Source organism: Thamnophis elegans, chromosome 11, assembly GCF_009769535.1.
Source record: "Thamnophis elegans isolate rThaEle1 chromosome 11, rThaEle1.pri, whole genome shotgun sequence".
NCBI lineage: Eukaryota > Metazoa > Chordata > Lepidosauria > Squamata > Colubridae > Thamnophis > Thamnophis elegans.
The window spans coordinates 14,855,316-14,877,617 of NC_045551.1; the positions used below are offsets into that span (position 1 = coordinate 14,855,316).

At 40.7% G+C, this 22,302-nt stretch overlaps 1 protein-coding gene across 1 annotated transcript in view; it reads right to left on the reverse strand.

Moving 5' to 3' along the window:
* The window catches only part of ADCY10 (adenylate cyclase 10), a 140,051-nt gene that overhangs the window by 104,357 nt on the left and 13,392 nt on the right, over positions 1–22,302 (reverse strand). Inside the window, exons 4-7 of the mRNA XM_032226823.1 lie at positions 18,177–18,320; positions 17,117–17,322; positions 7,221–7,317; positions 6,504–6,592 (exon numbers count right to left, since the gene is read on the reverse strand). Of these exons, the coding sequence (XP_032082714.1) occupies positions 6,504–6,592; positions 7,221–7,317; positions 17,117–17,322; positions 18,177–18,320 (536 nt within the window). The remainder of the gene's footprint in view (positions 1–6,503; positions 6,593–7,220; positions 7,318–17,116; positions 17,323–18,176; positions 18,321–22,302) is intronic.

Genomic DNA, 22,302 nt, shown 5'->3' on the forward strand with positions numbered 1-22,302 from the left:
ACCTAGAGAAGTTCATGTAAGATTCACCAAGAAAGCAATAAGAACAGAGATTCTGCAGATATCAAGAAATAATCCAATAAAATAGAAAGGCAGAGAAATAGTGGTATTGAAACAGATCCCAAGAAGAGTTAGAGATTTGAGAAAAGAATACCAATTTTTGACAAAAAGTTTGATCAAAAAAGGAGTGAGTTTTAGATGGTTAATACCGGAAGGAATATTGGTGAACTGGCAGGAACAAAGACATAGATTAGATTCATTAGAGAAAGTGGAATTATTTTATGATCAATACTTGGGATCTCAAGAGGAAGAGAGATTGAGGGAGGAAACAGAGATTAAAAATCAGGAGGAATCTATGGAAGAAAAAGATTAACAAACAAGGGAGATGCTAAAAAACGAGAGGAAAGAACAATAAGAAAAGGGTCAAGAATAAAGGATGCCAAAGATCACAGAGAGCCAAGAATCACTAGATCAGCAAAACCTATTAACAAGTAAATTATGGAAGAAGAAATAAAAGTCATATCGATAAATATATTAAAATTGCAAATAAACCAGGAAGATGGTTGGCAATACAAAATGAAAAAAGAGAGAGAGAGAGAGAAAGCTAATTAGTCAACTGATGGATGAGGAAGGAACCATATGTTATCAAAATGAGGAAAAGAAAAGAATTGTCCAGAAATATTATGAGAAATTATACAAACAAGAGGAAGTCTCTGAAGAAAAAGATAAAACAATATCTGTTTTGTTTTGGGACTGACTGACTGACCAGCCACTCTCTTTTAGCACAACCTACCTCACAGAACAATTGTGGGAAAATAGGAGGAGAGGGTATTATATGCTTGCTGCCTTGAATTATTTATAAATATAATAAAAGTGAGATCATAAATAAATAAATAAATAAATAAATAAATAAATAAATAGCACAGTACATTAATTCAGAACTGAAGAAGCTTCGGATGAGAAGTGAAACATCTTCAAGGAAAAACAAAGTCCAGTTGACTTTTGAAAAGAACCTTTGGGACATGATCTGGATGACTGAAGGGGGAAGGATACTGTAAAATCCCCATTCCCTCCCCACTCCAGGGCAGGGATACTGTAAAATCTCCATTTCCACATGCATATAATAATGCAGTCCATAGTAGCATGGGGATCACCCCATTCAACATAGCACAGTCATAGAATTTGTCCTCATGTTACTCACCATGATACAAAAAAGATGTTGAGGCCCCTAGAAAAAGTACAGCAGAGAGCAACAAAGGTAACAGGGGGTCTATATCAGGGGTGGGTTTCAACCGGTTCACGGCGGTCCCCGCTAACCGGTTGGTCGGCGAACCCGGAAGTAAGTAACTTCCAGGAACGGAGAAGGGCCCACCCGCCCGCCCGCGCTCTTTACCGGTCTTTGAAGGCTTCTGCGCTTCCACGCAGGCGCATGGCACATAGTGCCTGCGCGATTCTCTGCAAGCAGCTGGATGGCACATACAGCACCTGCGCGAGTCTCCGCGAGCAGCTGGAGCATCGCGCAGGCGCTAAGACGCATGCGTGAACTGCGCGCGTCCACGAGGACGCCCCCGCCCCCGTTCCAACTGAACCGGTTGGAACGGGATTAGCAACCCACTCCTGGTCTATATGATGAAAGGTTAAGGAAACTAGGTATGTCTAGCTAATGAAGAGAAGAACATGAGGACATGAGGGACTGCCACAGAGAGGTGGGGGTTGACTTATTCTGCAAAGCACCTGAGGACAAGGAACAATGAGTGGAAGAACATTAAAGAGAGATCCAATCTGAAACTAAGGATAAATTTCCTAATGGTAATAGGGGTGGGTTACAAAAATTTTACTATCGGTTTGGTGGGCGTGGATAGAGGGGAGGGCATGTGACTGAGTGGGTGTGGCCAACTTGACATCACTCGCACACAGTCACATAACCCCCCCACCAAGCCATGCCCCCCGAAACAGTGGTGAAAAATCATGACAGGGAGGGGCCTCCAGTCTCGCTGGAGCTAAGGGAGCACCTGCAAATTACCCAGTAAGAAAAAAAAACTTTTGCCCTTCCTGGCCCCCAGGAACACTCTGTAGGCTTCAGCAGGGCTGGGAGAAGGCAAAAATGCCCCCTTTTTTGCAAACAATGGGCAGAAAATGGCCGGTTTTTGACAGAACAAAGGCAATTTTGCTTTCCCCCAGCCCTGCTGAAGCCTGCAGACTGCTTCTGGGAGCTGGGGAAAGGCCAAAATGCCTACATTTTTGTAAAAAATGGCCCATTTTTGCCCATTTTTCACAAAATGGGGGTATTTTTGCCTTCCCCCAGCACTGCTGAAGCCTGCAGAGTGCTTCTGGAGGCTTGGGGGGAGGCAAAAACACCTCCTTTTTGCAAAAAACATGTCTTCTTCTAAGTTTATTTTAAGTAAGTAACTATACATTTTAAATCATTTTTTCATCTGTTCCCATGAGTATCTTACCTAATTCTGAATTTTCCATGTTAAAACCATACTCTTTAATATCCTTCTCATATCTTGTTTGTATTTGCATTTGTTTAAAACATCCTATATCAGTCCCTTGTTCTTCTAATTCTTTCGGGTGTGTCAAAGCTTCCACCATTGAAAGCCACATTAGTATTTCCATATAATGCTTTTCTTTCACTTTTTCCCATATTGTGTATAAACCATTTCTTACAAAATGTCTCTGAAAATAACAGTGTATTCTATTTTTCCCATACCACAAAAATGCGTGCCAACCCAGTTGCATATCATGTCCCTCCACAGACAATAACCTTGTGTTTCTCAATAATATCAATTATTTTATCCACGTTAAAGCTGCTTCTTGATAGTATACCTCCCAATTCGGTAAACCAAATCCACCTCTAGTTCTTGAATCTTGCAACAATTTAAGGCTAATTCTCGCTTTTTTTTCTTTGCCAAATATATTTTACTATTATTTTATTTTATTTTTCAAAGTATTTTTATTCCAGTTTTATTGGTATTGTTTGAAACAAAAATAATATTTTGGTTAACATATTCGTCTTAATTACAGCTATTCTTCCCATTAATTATAACTGTAAGTTTTTCAATTTCTATACATCCATTTCAGTTTGATTTTTTAATTTATAGTAATTATCTTCCTTGATAGTTGCGCACCTTGAGGTCAGCTGTATCCCCAAATATTTCACTTTCTTTACTATTTGGATATCTAATTTCTCCAGTATTTCTCTTTTATGTTTTTCTGTTATATTTTTCACTAGAATTTTTGTTTTATCTTTATTAATTTTCAATCCTACTATTCCTCTCATCTCCTTTTGTTCTTTCATCTCTTTTGCTCTTGCTCCTCTTTGTGCCCTTTCTTTTTGTTCTTTACCTAGTTTTCTCAGTTCTTTCTCCTTCTCTTCTTGCAATTTTGTTTCTCTTTCCTCTATCAATCTCTCTTCTTGTAGTCCAAAATATTGTTCATATAACAGTTCTGCTTTCTCTATTGTATCCAGCCTGAGTCTTTGTTCCTGCCACGTTACTAGTATCCCTTCTGGTATTAACCATCTGAAATTGACTCCTTTTTTATTAGGCCTTTGGTCAGGAATTGATATTCTCTTCTTAGATCACGCACCCTTCTTGTTTTAGGACTACTATTTCTCTAGATTCATCATAGTATTTCTTGCAGCCTGCGAGATCTCTGTTCTCAATGTTTGCTCAGTAAACCTTATATGGGAAACTTATTTCTTATAGCGTATCTTGTGTGGACCCTATATTTTTCATCAATCCCACTTGGCACTTTTCCCTTGCTTTCTTGAAATCTTAGATAATAATCAGCCTTGTCCATTTCCCAAGAAATATTTATCTTGATTTTTATGTTATTGCCAATGTATAGTCCATCTCCTCCACTTTCTTCTCTGTTGTTTCCATCTTTTCCTCCACTTTCTGCAGTCTTTGCTCATTTTTTTCCATTATCTCTTTAACATCTTTCAGATCTTCATCCACTTTATTTATTCTTTCTTTGAGGTCTTCATGCACAGCCTGTAACATAATCTTTAACTCCATATTGATTTTATCTTGTTGCGTTGTTGTATTTGATGATTTTTGTATTGTGGGGCTGGAGGTTGTTGCTGTCGATGAAGAATATGCTGTTATTTTCTTAATCTTGATAATTTATTTTTGTAATCCAAATGTCAAAAAAAGAAAAAAATATATAATCCAGATTTTGAAGATTTTGATATCCTCCAAGTATCCAAAATCCATCTATTTCAAATCTGATGGACCAAGCTTCAGGTTCTTGTTATCCTAATTCAATTATAATAAAGAGGAGACAAAAAACTAAACTCCAATGAAATAAAAAGAATAGCAACAAATGGACCACAATTACAAAATAAAAATAAATCTTTAATCCCCCTTAATCCCTCCAGCTCTGGCAGGAGAAAAAAAAAGCCCAATAAGTAGAGAGTGGCAAAAGAGAAACAAAAAAATGTTGGCTTGAAATAAAGATTTATATAAATCCAAGTACAAATCCACCTAAGGAAAATAGCTTCCAATCCTAATACAAGCAAAAGCTCCACAGTTCCAAAACTCTAAAGTTGTAGCCAGAAAAGCAAGAGAAAAAATACCACAAAAGTCCACAGCTGATGTTATATCTTCTTAGGAGGTAATCACCATTCTGTTTACCAAGTCACTAAGCATTGTCCAAGGTCATTCTTTTTAACTTCTCTCTTTATTCTTTAGCTAATATATTCTCTCTGTTACCACTAAGATGGCACTGTTGTTACTGGGAAAAAATGAGTTAGGAAAAAAAATCCAAAAGCAGCCTCAGAGTTCCGGATTCTTTCAATATCAGAATTTGAAAGTTTCAATAGCAATCAACTCTGTCCAATCTGCTTTCTATTTGTTGAAACCATTCTCCCCAAAAATATTTAATAAATCAATAAATAAAGCATTTGCTTCTCCATCACTGCTTCTGGGGGCGGAGAGATAGTCAAGAATCCACTCTTCCCCCTCCATTTTGCCTTCTCTTTTTATGTTCTCAGTCAATCAGGGGGAAAAAAGTTTTTGAATGCAGTGTATCCCAAGATAGTATCACAATCTCACCCAGATGTTCCAGCATGCTTTCTCCTCTCTCTTTGTGTGACTGCCCCAACTTTGACAGCTCGCAATATCTGTCTTCCTTGCCGCTGGGTTGGGAGATATTGCAGGCACTCCAGGAGGTTTGCGGTGCTCCCATTCATGTCTGCCAATGCCCCCCATTCCTCACCGTCCCTACAAGATGATTCTGACCTCTGACGGGGTCCCCAAAACAGCAGAATATTGCTGCTTCTCCAGAGCCCTGAAGCTTCATGTGCATACTGCTGTGATGCTGGCCACGCCCCCCCACTCCGAGAGGCTTCTTTTCCACCCAGCCGCTGACGCATGTGCAGCTTTTTTCTCACTGGCTGGAGGACTTTTTGGCACCCTGCAGCCAACAGCTGGGTGGAAAAGAAGCCTCCAATCCTCTGGCACTCAAAAAGGTGGCTGAGAGCTTCTTTGCCAGCAAGCCTCTTCCCAGCTCCAATCAGCTTGCCATCCAATGGACACGAGCAGCAACCAGGAGACCGATTCAAGGCATAGTCAGCCTGCCATTTTGGAGAGCCAGCCCTGATTTTTACTACTGGTTCTACTGAACCAGTCTGAACTGGTAGGAACCCACCTCTGAATAGTAAGAACAATTAAACAATGGAACAACTTGCCTCCTGGCTTGTGTTTGCTCTATTGCTGGAGGTCTTCAAGAAAAGATTGCCCAGCTATTTATGTAGGATAGAATAACAGCTCCTGTCTTAGGCAGGAGTCTGCACTAGAAGACTTCAAAGGTCCTTTCCAGCCCTATGATTCTATGAACTTCTAAGAGATAAAAGGAGCTACCAGAATCAATCTACATTATCTGAATCTCTATCACATAACTTTCAGGAGTCATTGGAAATAAGTTGAGTACTTCTCATGCATAGTCCCAAAGGAGTGGACTTTCATTATTCCAGTTTTAACCCTTTTATGTATGTAATCATAATAGAATAGAGATGGAAAGTGGAAAAGCAGGTGATCCTTCTTCTAAAGGCTCTACACTAGGAAACAATTGAGTGGAGAGGGACTGTTGTGTCTAATATAAACAGACAGTAATTTTTAAGGCCATTCAGTATGTTTATGAATTCCATGAGAAGCCTCCTATTCACTGAATCAGATTCTACTGTAGCAAAAGCCTTTTTTGGCATTCTGGGAAAAAATACATAATGGAAAAACTCAGTTTCAACACTTCCAGAAATATTGGTGAAGAAGGTTTATAAGGAAATTGTATACATGAAATCCTTATCTCCCATCCTCGTGTTCTTTTTCAGAACATCCAGGGGAATATTGTCAACTTCTCATAATAAGGAAACATTCATTTTTAAAAAAAAAAAATCATGGAAAATAATAATGCCATTCCTATAGCAGCATTTCCTCTGTGGAAAATGTTACATTAATTATACACATATGAAACCACTGCTAACTAAGCATTTGCTGAAGTACCTTCTTCAGGACATTCTTCATCACATATTTTCGCAAACGCTTTTCAAGTTCTTCATCTGGACCCAACACAGAGGCTATTCTCAAAACCTCTGGCAAGGAAAGGTGAGAAAAAAAACTGAGACTCTGGATGAAACACAACATTGGTGTATTTATGTGTTGTTGAATTTATGCACTCTATGCTTTACTGCTAATGTTCAGAGGGGAAGGGATGTGATTCTGGCATCGTATGTAAATGTGTATGTTTGTGAATGTGTGTATGTGCCTGTTTAAGTTGTGGTAATGCCATTATTTTTGACTATTTTTTATTTGAAAAGAGTTGTGAATTCTCTCATATTTTCAATTTAATATAGAAGTCTTGAATATGTAGCAACCGTAGCAGTTCTGAAATATGGGCAGCTTTTCACTGCCCCTTCTATATATTCAAAACACAAGTAAAAGAAATTCTGGTTATTTTTTATAGTTGGTTAGTTATAGTTGCAAGCAGCATTCTACTGCCAATCTCATATAGTTAGTTATATAGAATTGCTTTGATATAAAGCAAATGCTGTTATATTTGAATGGGCAAAGCACACTAAATCTCTAATAAATTTTAGAATGAAACTTTCCTTTATCACTGCGATATTATTTCAACTAGGTTAGAAAATCAAATGCAATAGTATAATAATAATAAATGAGCTGAGAAATAATTCCAAATCTCAATGTTCCTGAAGAACTCACCAAAACTGTCACAAATGTGATTCTGATTCAGGTACTCTGCACATCTGTCGAAGAATTCATTAGTATCAAAGTCAGGAACATTTCGAATGTATTTAACCTGGAGGTATATAAAATTATAGCTATTCAACCATTTTTTGTCAGCTATCTATAGTCAATGTCAATCATTTTTCTAACATGAGATACCAAGAATATGGTGTTATGTAAATTATAGTAGCCATTTTATCAGCCTCTTAAACACAGGAATTATTTTTGATACATATTTTTATTAGTAAGATGAAATGTAGTCCAAATTCCCAGAAGGGTGGGACTGCATTCCAGAGGACTAAGAGACAGTGAAGTTTAGATAGTTTTATTGGGAGGAAGAGAGTTATTTCAGCTGCTCCCAACAAGTTGTCAGAATACTGTGTTCTCCCAAAAATAAGACAAGGTCTGATTTTCTTTTGACCCCCCCCCCAAATATTGATTGGGCCTTATTATCAGGGGGGGCTTATTGTTTTGGGATTGTCGGGTGGCTGCTCTCTTGCAAGCAGATGCCCAAAGAGCCAGGCACAGCCTCAGGGGCAAACTGCTGTGTTGCGCTGTTGCAGAAGCGCAACACAGCATCCATGAGGTGACCATGCTCATGAGCAGCCACCTGGAAACCCCCCTTTCCAGCCAGGCAGAGCGCCACTCACCGACCTAGTGATATCCCAAAGGCGCTAAGCCGTGTGGCAATTTTCCCACCCCCCCAGCTCCCATGGCTTGGAGTTTGGGATACCCTTAAGTCAGTGCATGGTGCTCTGCCCTCTGGAAAGGGAGGTTGCGGGAGCGCCTGTTCTGACCCCAGCTCGCATGCCTCCCAGCCTCACAATGCCCTGGCCCACCTCTCCCTGCAGGTCCAGGGCGCTGGCGGCACCGCGCCGCCACACTGCTTCAAGCATAACCTATTCTCTGGCTTCCAAACTCTGGAAATCCGCAGCCGAGTCTTCCAGCAGCAGCCGCTCTGGGAGTACACCCTATGGTTGTGGGCTGGCTGCCAGCAGAGCATACTCCCAGAACTTACAACCATAGAGCATATTCCCAGAAGACTTTCAGAAGACTTTCAGAAGACTCGGCATCCTACCTCCATGCTTTGGAAGCTGCAGAAAAAGCCATGCTGGCGGGTAGCGGTCATAGCGGAGGTGTCCTGGCTCTGAAGGGAGAGTTAGGCAAGGGCATCGTGAGGCAGGGAGGCACATGAGCAGGGAGCGGAAAAGCCACTCGCACAACCCCCCCCCCTCGCCAGCCATGTACAGTCCCATTCACTAACCTAGGGGCATTCCAAAGGCGCCAAGCCACGGAAGCCGTAGGGCAGCGAACAGGCGCTCATGCAGCTTGGCGATACCCCTAGGTCAGTGAATGGCACTGTGCCTGGCTGGAAAGGGGGGGGGTTGTCCATGGGGCTTATTTTCAAAGGAGGACTTACATTTTTGCCCACCTGAAAAATGTGGCATGGCCTTATTATCAGGACAACAAAAGTGAAGTACCAGAGAAACTTGACAGTATTTGGCTCAAGTAAGCAACATATTTGGTAAAATGCTGAGAGTCTTGCACATAGACAATGGAACTGAATATGCAGGTGAAAATTCGCAGGAGATTCTCAGAAGAAATGGCATAATATTCAAAGTACTGTACCATTCAACCCAGAACAAAATGGGGTTTTGGAAAGAAAGAATCATACTCTATGTGAGAGTGGAAGAACCATACTGTTTGATGCAGATATTCCAACCACATATTGGGGGGTGGGGAGGCAATTATCACCACATAATTGAACTACCAGGAAAAACAACTGAGAAAACTCTATATGAATTGTGAAATGGAAAAGTCAAAAAACAATATATATAAATATATATAGAACTGTGTATAAAGTTGTGTAAATATAGAAGCGAAATATTATATACATGTACAGGTATGATGACATAACAATGTTGATATAATGACTGTAAGGTATTGTAGAAGGGGAAAAAAATCTGCTAACAAAAAAAAATCAGTGGAACAACTTGCCTTCAGAAGTTGTGGGCAATACTATAGCAGTAAATTTAAACATTATATATTGTGTATATCCAATACATATCCAGAGTGGCATCTGTACAGTGGGGTCAAGAGTATCAAAATAGTTGATGCCACCGGGTACATCAAAGTCCTGTGGGTTCTTAGGAATATATGATGTAAATGCAGGAGTGGGATCCTGCCGGTTTAACAACCAGTTCACTGAGCATGCACCAGGACAGTTGCACAGTTTAGAGAAGACTTACCTTCTGCATTACTGCTTAGGAAGGAAAAAAGCTGAGGCATGGCGTGATTCAGCTAAGAAGATAAAGGTAGGTAAAGCACAGGGGCAGGTGGGCGGGCCCACTTGCTTGTGGGAGCGAACCGGTTCGCTCCCAACTTATTTTCTGACCTACCAGTTCACCCGAACTGGTCCAAACAGGTAGAATCCCAACCCTCTGTATGTGACACACTCAAAAGGACATGTTTTGGTTGCTCAATTAAGCATGACATTTTATTTTATTTTATTTTATTTTATTTTATTATATTATATAATTTTTTATTTTCATAACAGAGACAACACAAAGAATCCTCCTTCTTTACATATTGTAAAGAGTGTATCAGTTGGTTACAAAAGACTATATTTTATCATGAAGGATGTTAAACAATTATAGTCAAATGAAAATGAAGATATAATGATGGTGACATGTATAAATATTTGAGTTAAAATACTTAAGTTAATATGAATTATGTTTGTTGACTGTGGAAGAGATGCACAAAAGTTTTTTTTGTAACCAACTGATACACTTTCTGTAGCATGTAAAGAAGGATGATGTATTTGTTTTAAATTTAAAAATATATATATTAAAAAAAAGAATTTGTACCAAGAGCTAAGCTGCCAAAACTCAGGATGTATTCCATGACCCCTAAAGAGATGGGTGAATTAAGAAAGTACATTGATGCCAATTTGGCGAGGGGCTGCATCCAACCTATCAAATCTAAAGTGACAGCCCCAACGCTATTCAAAGAACAGAAGGATGGGGGGTATGAGGCTCTGTGTGGATTTCCGTGGAATTAATGCCATGTCCGTGCAGAATCTCAAGTTCAGCGAGATGCTAAAACAGATCCTCAAACTTTTTGAACAGGGGGCCGATTCATGGTCCCTCACACTGTTGAGGGGGCAGACCAGCTGGGTAGGCATGGCTAAGTGGTCATGTGACTGGGTGGTCATGGCTGGGTGGTCATGTGACTAGGTGGATGTGGATTAAAGCAGATGTAGAAGATTACATTAAGAGCTGGGCTACATGTGCGACCATGAAGTGGTCATGTGACTGGGTAAGCATTGCCAATTTAGTACTCCATTTTGCCTTTGTCCTTGCTGTACTTGCTCAACCCAAGGAATCTATGTACTTAAGACACCCCCCCCCCAAAAAAAGGGAAAAAGAGCACAAACTTTCTTGTCACTTGCCTAACTTCATTACAACAGCAGCTTCAGTCTCCTTAAAATAGGCCATTAAAAAAAGAATAAAACATACAGGATTTCCTTCAAAATAACTCCTGATCATATGTTTCAGATGACCACACAATTAATAAAACTGAGAACTGCACCAAGTAAGACTGCAACTAAAAGCCTCAAGATGTGCACTGAGAGACATTGGAAGCAGGTGGAAGGAGGCAAGAATCAGCGCGCACACACATACACACATAGAGCTCCAATGGTGAATTAAGGAGGGATAGTGGTCCCTCAGACTGTTGGGGGCTGAACTATAGTTTGAAAAAAAGTGTGAACAAATTTCTATGAACACTGCACATACCTTTATTTGTACTGCAAAAAACATGAAATAATATGATATTTAAAATGAAGAACAACTTTAACCAACATAAATATATTATTAATTCAATGAGAAGTGTGGGCCTGATTATTTGGGATTACAGGGCTAAAGGTCTTTTAAGCCTCAGGGTCATCTCTGTCCACGGGGTTCAATTCATCACTAGGTTCTGAAGGGAGTTCCTGAAGTCCATAGGATCAACCCAGGGGCTAGGTTGGCTTTCCATCAGAGTACTAACACAGCCATAAAATGTGTAAACGCTATGGTGGAGCATTACCTGAGATGCTATGTGGACTATCAACAGGATAACTAGGTGGATTTGCTGCCTTAGAATAACACAGTGCACAGTAGCTCTGGACTGACCTCCTTACATGTCACTAGCAGCAAGGAATTTGTCGCCATGCCCGAGCTGCCATGAGAGTTGCCATCGTCAATGACCCTGGCCAAATGGATGGAATTGCTATAGCTGGGTTGGGAGAATATAAAGCAAGCGCTAGCTGAGGCAACAAAGGCATACAAGAAGCAGGTGGATAGGTGCCGCTCTCTCCATCCCCCCTTCTGGATGGGAGATCATGTATACCTGTCAGTCAAATACCTTAAGCTAAAATTGCCAGCAAGAAAATAGGACCTAAGTTCCTAGGGCCATTCTCAATAGTGAAAATAATTAACCCAGTGACTGTACAACATAGCCTCTCACTCTTGTTAGGGAAAGTACATCCAGTTTTCCATAGCAGTTTATTGAAATCTGCAGTTAGCTCACAACTAAGACGGCAGGACTGGCCAGCACCTAAGCCAATGGTAGTGCAGGTGGAGACCCACTATGAGGTTAAAAAGTTATTGGACTCCAGGGTACATGGGGGTTGCGTGCAATATTTAGCCCACTGGAAGGGATACCTTTTGTCTGAAGCTACATGGATCAAGAGTTGTGATGTGACGGCAGATAGATTAGTAAAACAATTCCATAAGAAATTCCCTAACAAACCTAAGGGGGTAGAGGTGGTTAAGAACAACATTACTAACCCCCCATTGCTTCTCTCATTTCAGAATGTTCTCATCAGCTGAGGGGGGGAAGCCTGGAGCCATTTTTAATTGGAGCCTTCAGGGCTGCCACAGCAGTGGATGGGGAAGTTGTGGGATGGGAGGGGGGGAGAAAATGTGGGGTGTATAGTCATAACAACATTTTTTTCCCTTGGGAGTCAAATAATACGTTCAGCCTGCACCTGGAAGTCAACTACAGTTGGGACAGTGACCTGATTGGAACATGTGATGCACATGTGTATGGAGGGGAAGGAACTTTGACTTTACTTTGGGTGGGGAAAATCTGGGGCTTTCAGATTTGGGTTTTCCCAGATGTGCCAATATGATATCTCTAATAAATTCAAGCTTTGAGGAAAATGCCTGCCTCGGAGTTTTGATTCTTCTGGGGGTGCTACTTGGAACCCTGACATTTATCCCGTTCAGTGGATTTTGAGGCCTGTTATCACTTTGGATTTTTTTTCTGACAGTATTTCTAACATGATGAAAAAAGATAAAGCAAAGGATAGAAATCCATGTCTTATTCTTCGACTAATCTGAAAATCTGCAGAATTTGCTCAATTGGCCATAATCTTTGATATATACTAGTGATGCGGAACCTTTTTCTTATGGTGTGCCAAAATTGTACGTGTGCATACATTTGCCCACGCCAGTTCATTCCTTCTCATCCACATGCACATTCGTGCACAATCCCTCCCCCCATGTGTGCACGACCCCTCCCCAGGCTCCAGAGGTTTTCCTGAAGCCTGGAGAGGGCAAAATGGCCTCCCCCTGGCCGCCCAGAGCCCCTCTGGAACCTGGAAATGGATCATTTCCAAACTTCCAGTTGGCCTGATGAGCCGTTTTTTTACCCTCCCCAGGCTTCGGGAAAGCTTCTGGAGGCTGGGGAGGGCAAAAAATAGGCTCAACGGGCCAACCAGACGTTTGTATCCCGAACTTTTGGTTGGCTCGTTGGGATCGCTTTTTACCCTCCTCAGCCTCCGGAGGTTTTTTTGAAGCCTGGGGAGGGAAAAAATGGCCTCCTCCGGCCCCCCAGAAGGCTGAAAATCAGCTGGCCGGCACAGGCATGCGCACCAGAGCTGACTGCTGACATGTCAGCAAATATGGCTCTGCGTGCCACCTGTGGCACATGTGCCATAGGTTCGCCATCACGGATATATACTTTTAACCCAAGCTTGAAATTCTTTCCTGATATTTATTTTCATTCTATTCATTCTGCCAATATGAATTACCATTGCAAATTATTAAAGGCCTTTTTGCATCTAAGATTAGTGCAGATTTCTTATTTCTATTTATATGTTCAGTTGCATTATGAATGTCATTTTGTCTTTTATATTTTTCTTTGGGATTAAACCAGTTTGGTCAGTGTGTATAAGAATTAAACACACTATTTCAACCTATCAGCTAATAAATAATTCAACAAGGAAATTGATCTTTATCATTGCGGCTTCTCTTTCTACTTTCAGACTTGCAAGATTTTGTTACTATAACCTCATAATGAAGGTAGTGTTGGTACCCATGGTTTGTCCTTCTCTCCTTGTTTACCTGAAAGGGCTATCTTCAGTCTTGCAAATCTCTAACTATTTCTCTCCTCTTTAACTTTTACTTTCAGGAAACTCAGGGGCAGAGGTGGGTTCCTACCAGTTCGCACCTATTCGGTAGAACCGGTTCGTCAAATCTACCGAACCAGTTAGAAGAGGTTCCACCAGTGGACCCGGAAAGCAGGCCACACCTACAGAACAGGTTCCAAAAAATTTTGAAACCCACCACTGGTGGGTGTGTAATGTCCCGCAGTTATCCATGCATTAATAATGATCTAGTAATATTTCCTTATACATTTTAGGGACCTTTCCTTACATAATTGGTGTTTTCTTTCATACTTTTGGATTTCTAATTTCTGTTTCCGTTAGTTGGCAATTGCTAAAACCAATCCCACGTGAAAAAGTATTCAAAGCCTTCTTGATTTTAATTGTCAATTTATTTATTCCTGCACATTGTAATATTTATTCATTTACATATCTCTGTTTTTCCACTGTTGTGCAAAGACAATTCCAGCAGCTGCTAACATGTGTAAAATTAAATATATATTATACTCCCTTTCAAATAGCCAACAAAATATTTCTGGTTTTAATTCCATATCTTGCTTTACAATTGCTTCTAACCACTAACTTCTGAATAGCTACTTGGACCGACCTAAGTACTAATTCATAATTTCATATCCTGTCACATGGGCAGCAATCCACTCCCATCTGGTCACATGGGTGGCAAGCCACTCCCACAAAGGAAGCCACACCCACAGAGTAGGTTCCAACAATTTTTGAAACCCATCACTGCTCAGGGGGATCCCTTTCTGTTTCTGCTAGTCAATTTACATGATGGATGTTGAGGCCATGACTCTTCTGCTCTGTCTCCCAAGGTCATTCCTATATACCATTACATCATACTTCTTTTCTTTATTGGCTCCCAGAGGTCAGAGGGTTGACTCCTTCTGGGCACATAAAACTGGTGTGTTCTTTGAAGACTCAACTGGTCCCCACTACAGCTTTGATAAATGTTGTCCATTGAAGAAAGGTCAATTTTAAAAAAAAGAAATGTCATAAGAAAAGAAATCTAGGTCCTACATTGTTTTAGGAGCAAAGCTTATTTATAATGTCTTTATTTAAGCCTTTGCATTTTTCTCTCAGCTGCCCTATGTAACAAACAATTTAGTGCCTCTTTTAGGCAGGAGGCTCAATTTCCATCTGTCACTTGGTCTTGGCTAGAGGTGATATCAGATGGTACTAATATAAAGGTGGAAGGACTAAATATCATAGAGAATACATCAATATATATATGGCTAGCTGGTGAGAGCTAAATAGCTTGAAATAGATCTATACTAGTCTCCCTTTATTTATTTATCAGCACAAATACAACAAAATGTAACAAAAAGGCAACAATAAAAATATTGGGTTTCTGCCTGGATGGTCTCTTGTGATGAGCCGAAGAATCTTCCTCCCATATTTGGGCATACCGGGGGTTGTAATAATTATGTGTGTGTGTGTGTGTGTGTGTGTGTGTGTGTGTGTGTGTTTGTTTTATTTGTGCTTGTGACGAGCCGATTGATAGATAATGGAAGCGGTTGGCTTTCTCCCATAGTTGGGGCTTACCAGGGAGATTGGGGACATAAATGTACTTTTTATTCAGATGATGACCTGGTGTTGCTTGAGAGCCCAAAGTATTTGCAGTGAAAGTTACATAGGCTGTATGATAAAGCAAGGGTTCTGAAAATTGATATATTAAAGTGCATAGCAGTGCAGAGGTGATATTCAGCCAGTTCTCACTGGTTCACACGAACCCGTAGCGGAAATTTGGCCTGGGTCGACATGCCGGTAGTGACCATTGGCTGGCCACACCCCCAAATCAGTCACCCTGTCGCTGCTCGCTCACCCTGTCTGCCCGCTTGCTGCTCGCTCACCCCACCTGTTTGCTCAATGCTCAGTCCACACTCACTCACCCCACCCACCCAATGCTCGCCCCATCCATCACAGCCCTATATATTTTCACCATGCAGCCCAGCTACATTCATCACCAATCGCTTCCGTGCCTCACCCGCTTTGCTCAGCTCAGGAAAGGTAAGTAAGCATGCTGCATGCTCGCCCTTTGCCTTGGATTGGAGGCCAAGACCCCAGGGATGTGCCATTCCCCAGCTCCGGCTTTGCCCCAGAGCCACCCCTCACTTGACCCCCACATTGGCCAAGTCAGGGAATACTGCATTCCCCAGCTCTGGCCCTGCCCCAGAGCCACTGCCCACTATCCTCCTGTTCGCCCTCTGCCTTGGTCACCTACCTTCCATTCCAGTTGCTTTGGTGGGGGTGGATACACAGCAAGGCAAGCCACCTTTTGCAGGAAGCCTCCAGCTGCTGGTCATTTTCGGCTACCTTCTGAGCAACTCCACTGCAACGCCATCCCTCCAGTGAAGCATGCCATTTTCCTGGTCGGGTCCAGTGGCTGGCGGCAAGCAGCACCAGCGGCAATGGGGTGTGCATGCATGGTCAGCTAGGATTAGGGTTAGGGTTAACAGAACAATGGCAGTGATCGCAGGACAAGTCCCACGACTATTGTTGCCATCACCACCCTGTTCGCGCCAGGCGTGCATGCGCACCCCATTGCCTGCTGGTGCAGCTCACAACTGGCCACCAGACTGGCCAGGAGAACAGCCTGCTGCGCCAGAGAAACAGCATTGCAGTGTAGCTACTTAGAAGGCAAACGCCAGCCTCAGCTTTAAGGTACTTCAACCCGTGGGGGAGGGGGGACCATAAAGGGACAGACAGCCATAGGAGCTGCCTTCTGAGCAGCTCCTTTGTGAAGGGAGGCAGAAAATTTCAGCTTCTCTGTGCTGCAGCATTCAACGTGGCTGCTTCTCTCCTTCTTGGGGTCATACACCCAGAGCAAATGTGTGAAGAAGGTGAGAAGCAGCCAGGTTGAACGCTGGAAGACTTGGGTGAACTTTTCTGTGGGTTCTGTGGATGTGGTTTGGGTGGGAGTGGCTTGGTGGGGTAGTGCCACCCCACCTTGCTGTGAGTGATGCTGAGTTGGCCATGCCCAATCAGTCACATGACACCACCACCACCAAGCCATGCCCACCAAACCAGTAGGGAAAAAAATTAAACCTACCACTGTAGCAGTTGTGTTTGACAGGTAAAATAGTGAATGACTGCAAATGATATTTAAATTTTAAAATGAGCAAATTGATTAATTTATGTATGTTAAAATTACTACATGTGGAAAAGGGATAGAGAAAGTTTACTATTTGGAAATTCTGGCAAAAAGGTGGTGGGCATTTCTCTCTTCTGAGGAATCGTCATTTGTCAAAAGCAAAAATACAAAAATAATACAGACATTATTTGTAGATAGAATAGATCTCATTCCAACCCTTTATGTGAAAACTATCATGTCACTTTTAGTGTTTAAAATCAGCCACATTCCTTTATAAATAAAACAGTATCACAGAAAGCAAAATGGACTCTTACCCAAGAAGGTACCAACCTTGACAGCTCGTTCATTTTTAATTTTTTCTACCTCAATTAAGTTCCGATCACAGAGCTCCCAGCAGTTGGGGGACAGGATAATTTCACTTGCTTTGGCTAAGTTTTGGGCCAACCGTACTTCTTCCACTGCTCGACCAGTTACCACAAAATGTTGTCGTCTGTTATCACCAATGACAACTTTAGTGATGTGACCTGCAGAGACTCCTGAAAAAAGATTGAACTTCTTTATCAGAGATCCTAACGACAGCATACTGAAATAAAATGGGTGTGGGAGAGTTGAAAATGAAATAATTCTGCAATTTATATGTAGCCAGAAATACTTTAATTATTAATGAAATTTTATCTCTGCTGTTAAAAGGTAATGAGTTTTTGGACTAATCTTTGTGCCATTTTTAAAATTATAGTTCCATTATTATTATTTTACTTTTGATCCTAAGTGTTGATGAAAGGGAATATTAATTTAAGAGAGGTTACTTATTAGCTACAGCTTTCTTTTTGCTTCAGTTTCTCTCAGTACAGGATGACATTAACATACACATTGTCTTAAAGATCACTCAAGTGAGAGATATAAACGAGACTGGAAAAAATGGATTGACTATATACAAAATAAATACGGGACCAAGAAATTCCAGTTAGCCTATGCTTAAGATCAGAAATGATTTAAATTGTTTAAAGTTAGCTCAGCAAGAAGAAGCTAAGGTCAATGTAGAATGTCATTAATTTCTTTATTTCTTTTTTTTCAACAGATTTTAGACTGTGTTTGTTAAAAAACCATACCGTGTACGGGTTCTGGGAAGTCGGGGGGGAAGGAGGAGGGGGGGAGGGGAGGGGGGAGGGAGGGAGGGGTATGCATTAGGCTAGACAAGAATTTGGTGGTAAACTAGAATTATTTTGACATACAAAAAATTGTACTTTGATGTCTTACTGATTGAGGAATGATGAAATGTTTGTTTTAAAAGGAATAAAATTTTTGATTTTCAAAAAAAAACATACACATTGTTTTATAGCTTTTCTATAAAAAATAGGCTCCAAATTTATTCTAGACTGAGGGGTGGTACCTATCTTCACTCGTAGCTCAAGTCCCACTTCAGTATCACGAACACCATATTCTTGCTGGATGCTGAAACTACATTTCAGTGCCAGAGTAATAATCTCATTTAAATGGCAACGCTCTACCTTCCAGATTGCCAACAGTGCATCACCTGGAAATAAGAGAACAAATCATTGAGCTTATTCCATTTTCAAGAATGTATTTTCAATAGTTTTACAGAATTATAAAAAGGAGCCTATTTGCATTACTGTTTATTCATGCAATAACGTAATGATCTACACCCTATTGTGCATTCTTGGTTACTAGTAATTATAAATTCCCTCTCCTCATAATAGAAGGGATTAGTAGGAAATGGTTATTCTTTCTCAGGGCCTATGCACTGAGTTATGATGAAGTGGCATCTAGGGCCATGTTAACAAGAGATCATGCTGATTTTACTAATGTTTTGTTTGTACAATATTATAATTTCAAACACATATACATACATACATACATATATACATACATACATACATACATACCAGGGGTGGGTTTCAACCGGATCGCACCGGTCCCTGCGATCCGGTTGGTCGCCGAACCCGGAAGTAAGTAACTTCCGGGAACGGCGAAGCCCCCCCCCCCGCGCCCGCGCGCGCCCGCACACCCGCGCCCGCTCCTTACCCGGTTTTTACGAATTCTGCGCTTCCACGCATGCGCAGAACGCATACAGCGCCTGCGCGATCCTCCAGGAGCAGCTGGAGCATCGCACAGACGCTAGTACGCACGCGCGCGGTGCGTGCGTGCGCGAGGACGCCGCACACATGTGCGAGGACGCCGCCGGCCTCGTTCCAACCGAACCGGTTGGAACGGGGCGAGAAACCCACCCCTGATACATACATACACATACATACACACACACATGCATACACTTTTATTATTGTGTTTGCGTCATTTTTATCTTTCAATGTGTTATTTAAATGAGGAAATCTGATTAGGAAATCTCATTATTTTATTTTATTTATATCTGTGTTTTCAAAGTTGGCAATTTTAAGATGTGTCAACTTGGTAGCTGGGGAATTCTGGGAGTTGAAATCTACACATCTTAAAGTTGCCAAGTTTGAAAAACACTAATTTCCTGTATATCAATAACCAAAGTCATTATTTAATAAAATAATTGCCATTGCTTGAAGCACCTATATTCTTTACTCTTTTTTTAATAAGAAAGTGGTACCTTTAGTTGGGAATCCAAGATAATCCTGGACTCAGAAATGCAGTGGAAAGATACAGACCCTTGCAAATTATAAAGAAGATTCTTGCAGCAATTTCATAAGCATTTTTAAAAATATTGGCTTTTGTGAAAATAGGATGTCCTCTTATACAATTCAGGCCAATTCTTCACTTGTAATTTATACTATCTCTTAGCTATTGCTAAAGTCGCATAAATCCTGTCCACCTTACTATTACTATATATCAGTACAACATTGATTGAATGATACTAGAAATCATGATGAAGAAACAGTCTAAGATGACTTCCAGAAAAGATGGCCAACTGGATTCACACCCAAGGAGGGATCTCTGAAGAGTTTTTCCCTGGGCTGTAGCTCTTCAATTACTAACAGAAGAAATTGGCATTCCTTCAGTTTATATGAACTGCCAGCATGACAGTGGAATATTGGACCACTTGTGGGTGTGGGGGCAAGATCCTGAACTTTCAACTCGGTGGGGAAAACCAGGAACCTTTCATATTTGGGTTTTCCCAGATGTGCCAACATGGCTGTCAGTTCCCTTACATGATATTGTCATTCAATTGGGAGGAGGGGGGCCTTGGAGTTAAATTACTAGCAGTACCTGTAACAACTGAGATTTACAACTGGTTTCCTGTCGCCGGAAGGCTGGAGGTCCCAGCATCTCTGGAGGGATGTTTATGATGGCCATGTGGGATATCTTACTTTAATGTTTAACTAGAGATAGCCATGGGAACGTGTGTTTTATTAGACTCTCAGGCAGAAGAGTTAAGGAAACATCTTCACACTTGTGAATTGGCTAGAATCTGCATTCTGACAAAGGGGTGGGGTCATTATCAGTTTAATCTCACTTGCATTGCCTAAAGGGTTTCAGATGCTGCTTTGCCCCTAATGGTTTTCATTCTGCTTAATTAATTTCCTTTTGAAATAATCTGTTTCAAGAGTCTTTACTTTCTTAAGTTAGGAGAGGAGCCATTACAATGGCTCTCTTGATAAATTGGAACTTTGAGCAATACTTTGCCTTGGACTCTGATTTAATTTTGGATGCTATTTAGAACTCTTGACATTTTATCTCACACTCTCTGAAGCTGCTACTGCTTGCTCTGCCATTATTTCACTATGCTGACCCCTTGCATACTCTCCTGCAACAGATTGCAGCCCTCCTCCTAGTTTTCATCACACAAATGCTTCAAAGCACTGATGTTACTTGCAGTCCTCAGCTGTATTGGAGGGTCTTGAGGCATAATTCAAAGACTCTCCCTAAACCAGGCCCCCTCCTCCCAATTGAATGGCCATGTTGGCACATCTGGAAAAACCCAAATATGAAAGCTTCCTGGTTTTCCCCACCCAGTTGAAAGTTCAGGATCTTGCCCCCACACCCACAAGTCCATCACATGGTCCAATATTCCACTGTCATGCTGGCAGTTCCACCCATCCAGTTCCAGTCAGGTGCAGAGACCTTGGATTCTATAAAAGAATTTTATTTTGGCTACATAGTGTTTAACTCCATACTTTCCCCCTTCCCATTTTCCTACAATAGAAATGCATAGTAGACTAATAGAAAATGTGGTAGGCCAAAGATCTAAAAGGGAATATGGCTGCAGGCCTGACAGGCGGCCTTTCCTCAGGAAAAAAAACCTGTTCCCTGAAAAGAGAATAATGTAGGAATTAACATAACAGAATTAACCATCTTCCCCCACCCCCCAGGGGGACCCTTTGGCTTATCAGGAAACTTATCATGGAATTGTTTTACTAACTTATCAGCTTTTAGGTTCCAGCTTTTCACCCAAGTTCGGACAAAGAGTACCCCTTTCCTTTTCTCTTTTTTTTAAATAAAACAATTTTTATTTGTTTTTGAATAAGGACAAATATAAAAATAAAAACAAAAAATCTTCCATTACAAATTGTAGAAAGTGTGTCAGTTGGTTACAGTATTTCCATGCGTCTCTTCCATAGTCACCACCTGCTTTTCATATCAAATCGCATTTTTCAATTCACCTATATTCATGTATATCACAATTATTATATCTCAACCTTAATTTGACTATAATTGTTTTTACATCCTTTTATATATATTCAAAATCTAGAATAGGATTATATGATAACATTCCATTAAATCATCCTAAAATCATCCAATCATAATACATCTTTATAACATATTCTAGATAAAACTTTTAAACCTCCTCTCATAATTTCCATGTGTTGTTTATATAAAATTTCATATTATCAAACTAATATATCTATATGTATTGTTATCATTATTAATCATTATTTAACTATAGCTCTTGTCACTTCATTTTAGACATACTACTAGTAAACTAAATTTAGCTTAATTTTTTATTATATATTTTCATTGCATCAATCTGTATCTTTCCAGTAATAGTACGGTTTTATATCTCTTGCCATTTGTAGCATTAATGTTCTAGTTACTTTCTTAATAAATCTTGTATAAACTTCTCTTGGCAACATGTTATTCCTTTCGTATCTCATAAAAGCTTGAAACCCAACATCTGTTTTTTCCATCAGCTTATCTTTAGTTATCGCTAGTGCTTCTGTCAAGATTTCTCTTCTTATCTCCATCAATTTTTCTCTCTTTTCTTCTTCTGTGCTTTGAAGTCTGGGGTAGAGTTCCAATCCATCTATTTCCCCTTTCCGCTCTTGCCAACCACACTCACTTTGTTGTCAGTATCCACAGTTTTCTTATCTCTTTGCTCATTTTTTTCTTCCATCTTTTTAACTCTGTCCTCCACTTCCTCATTTGGTAAACATCCTCAGTTTCTCCATCAGATTTTTCTGTTTTGTATTCCATATTCTCCAATCACTTTTCAATTCTCTCTGTCACAACTAATAGATTTTGAATTTCAAACATAATCATTTGCAATGTTACAGTTTCTTTTTCCTGCTGAGCCA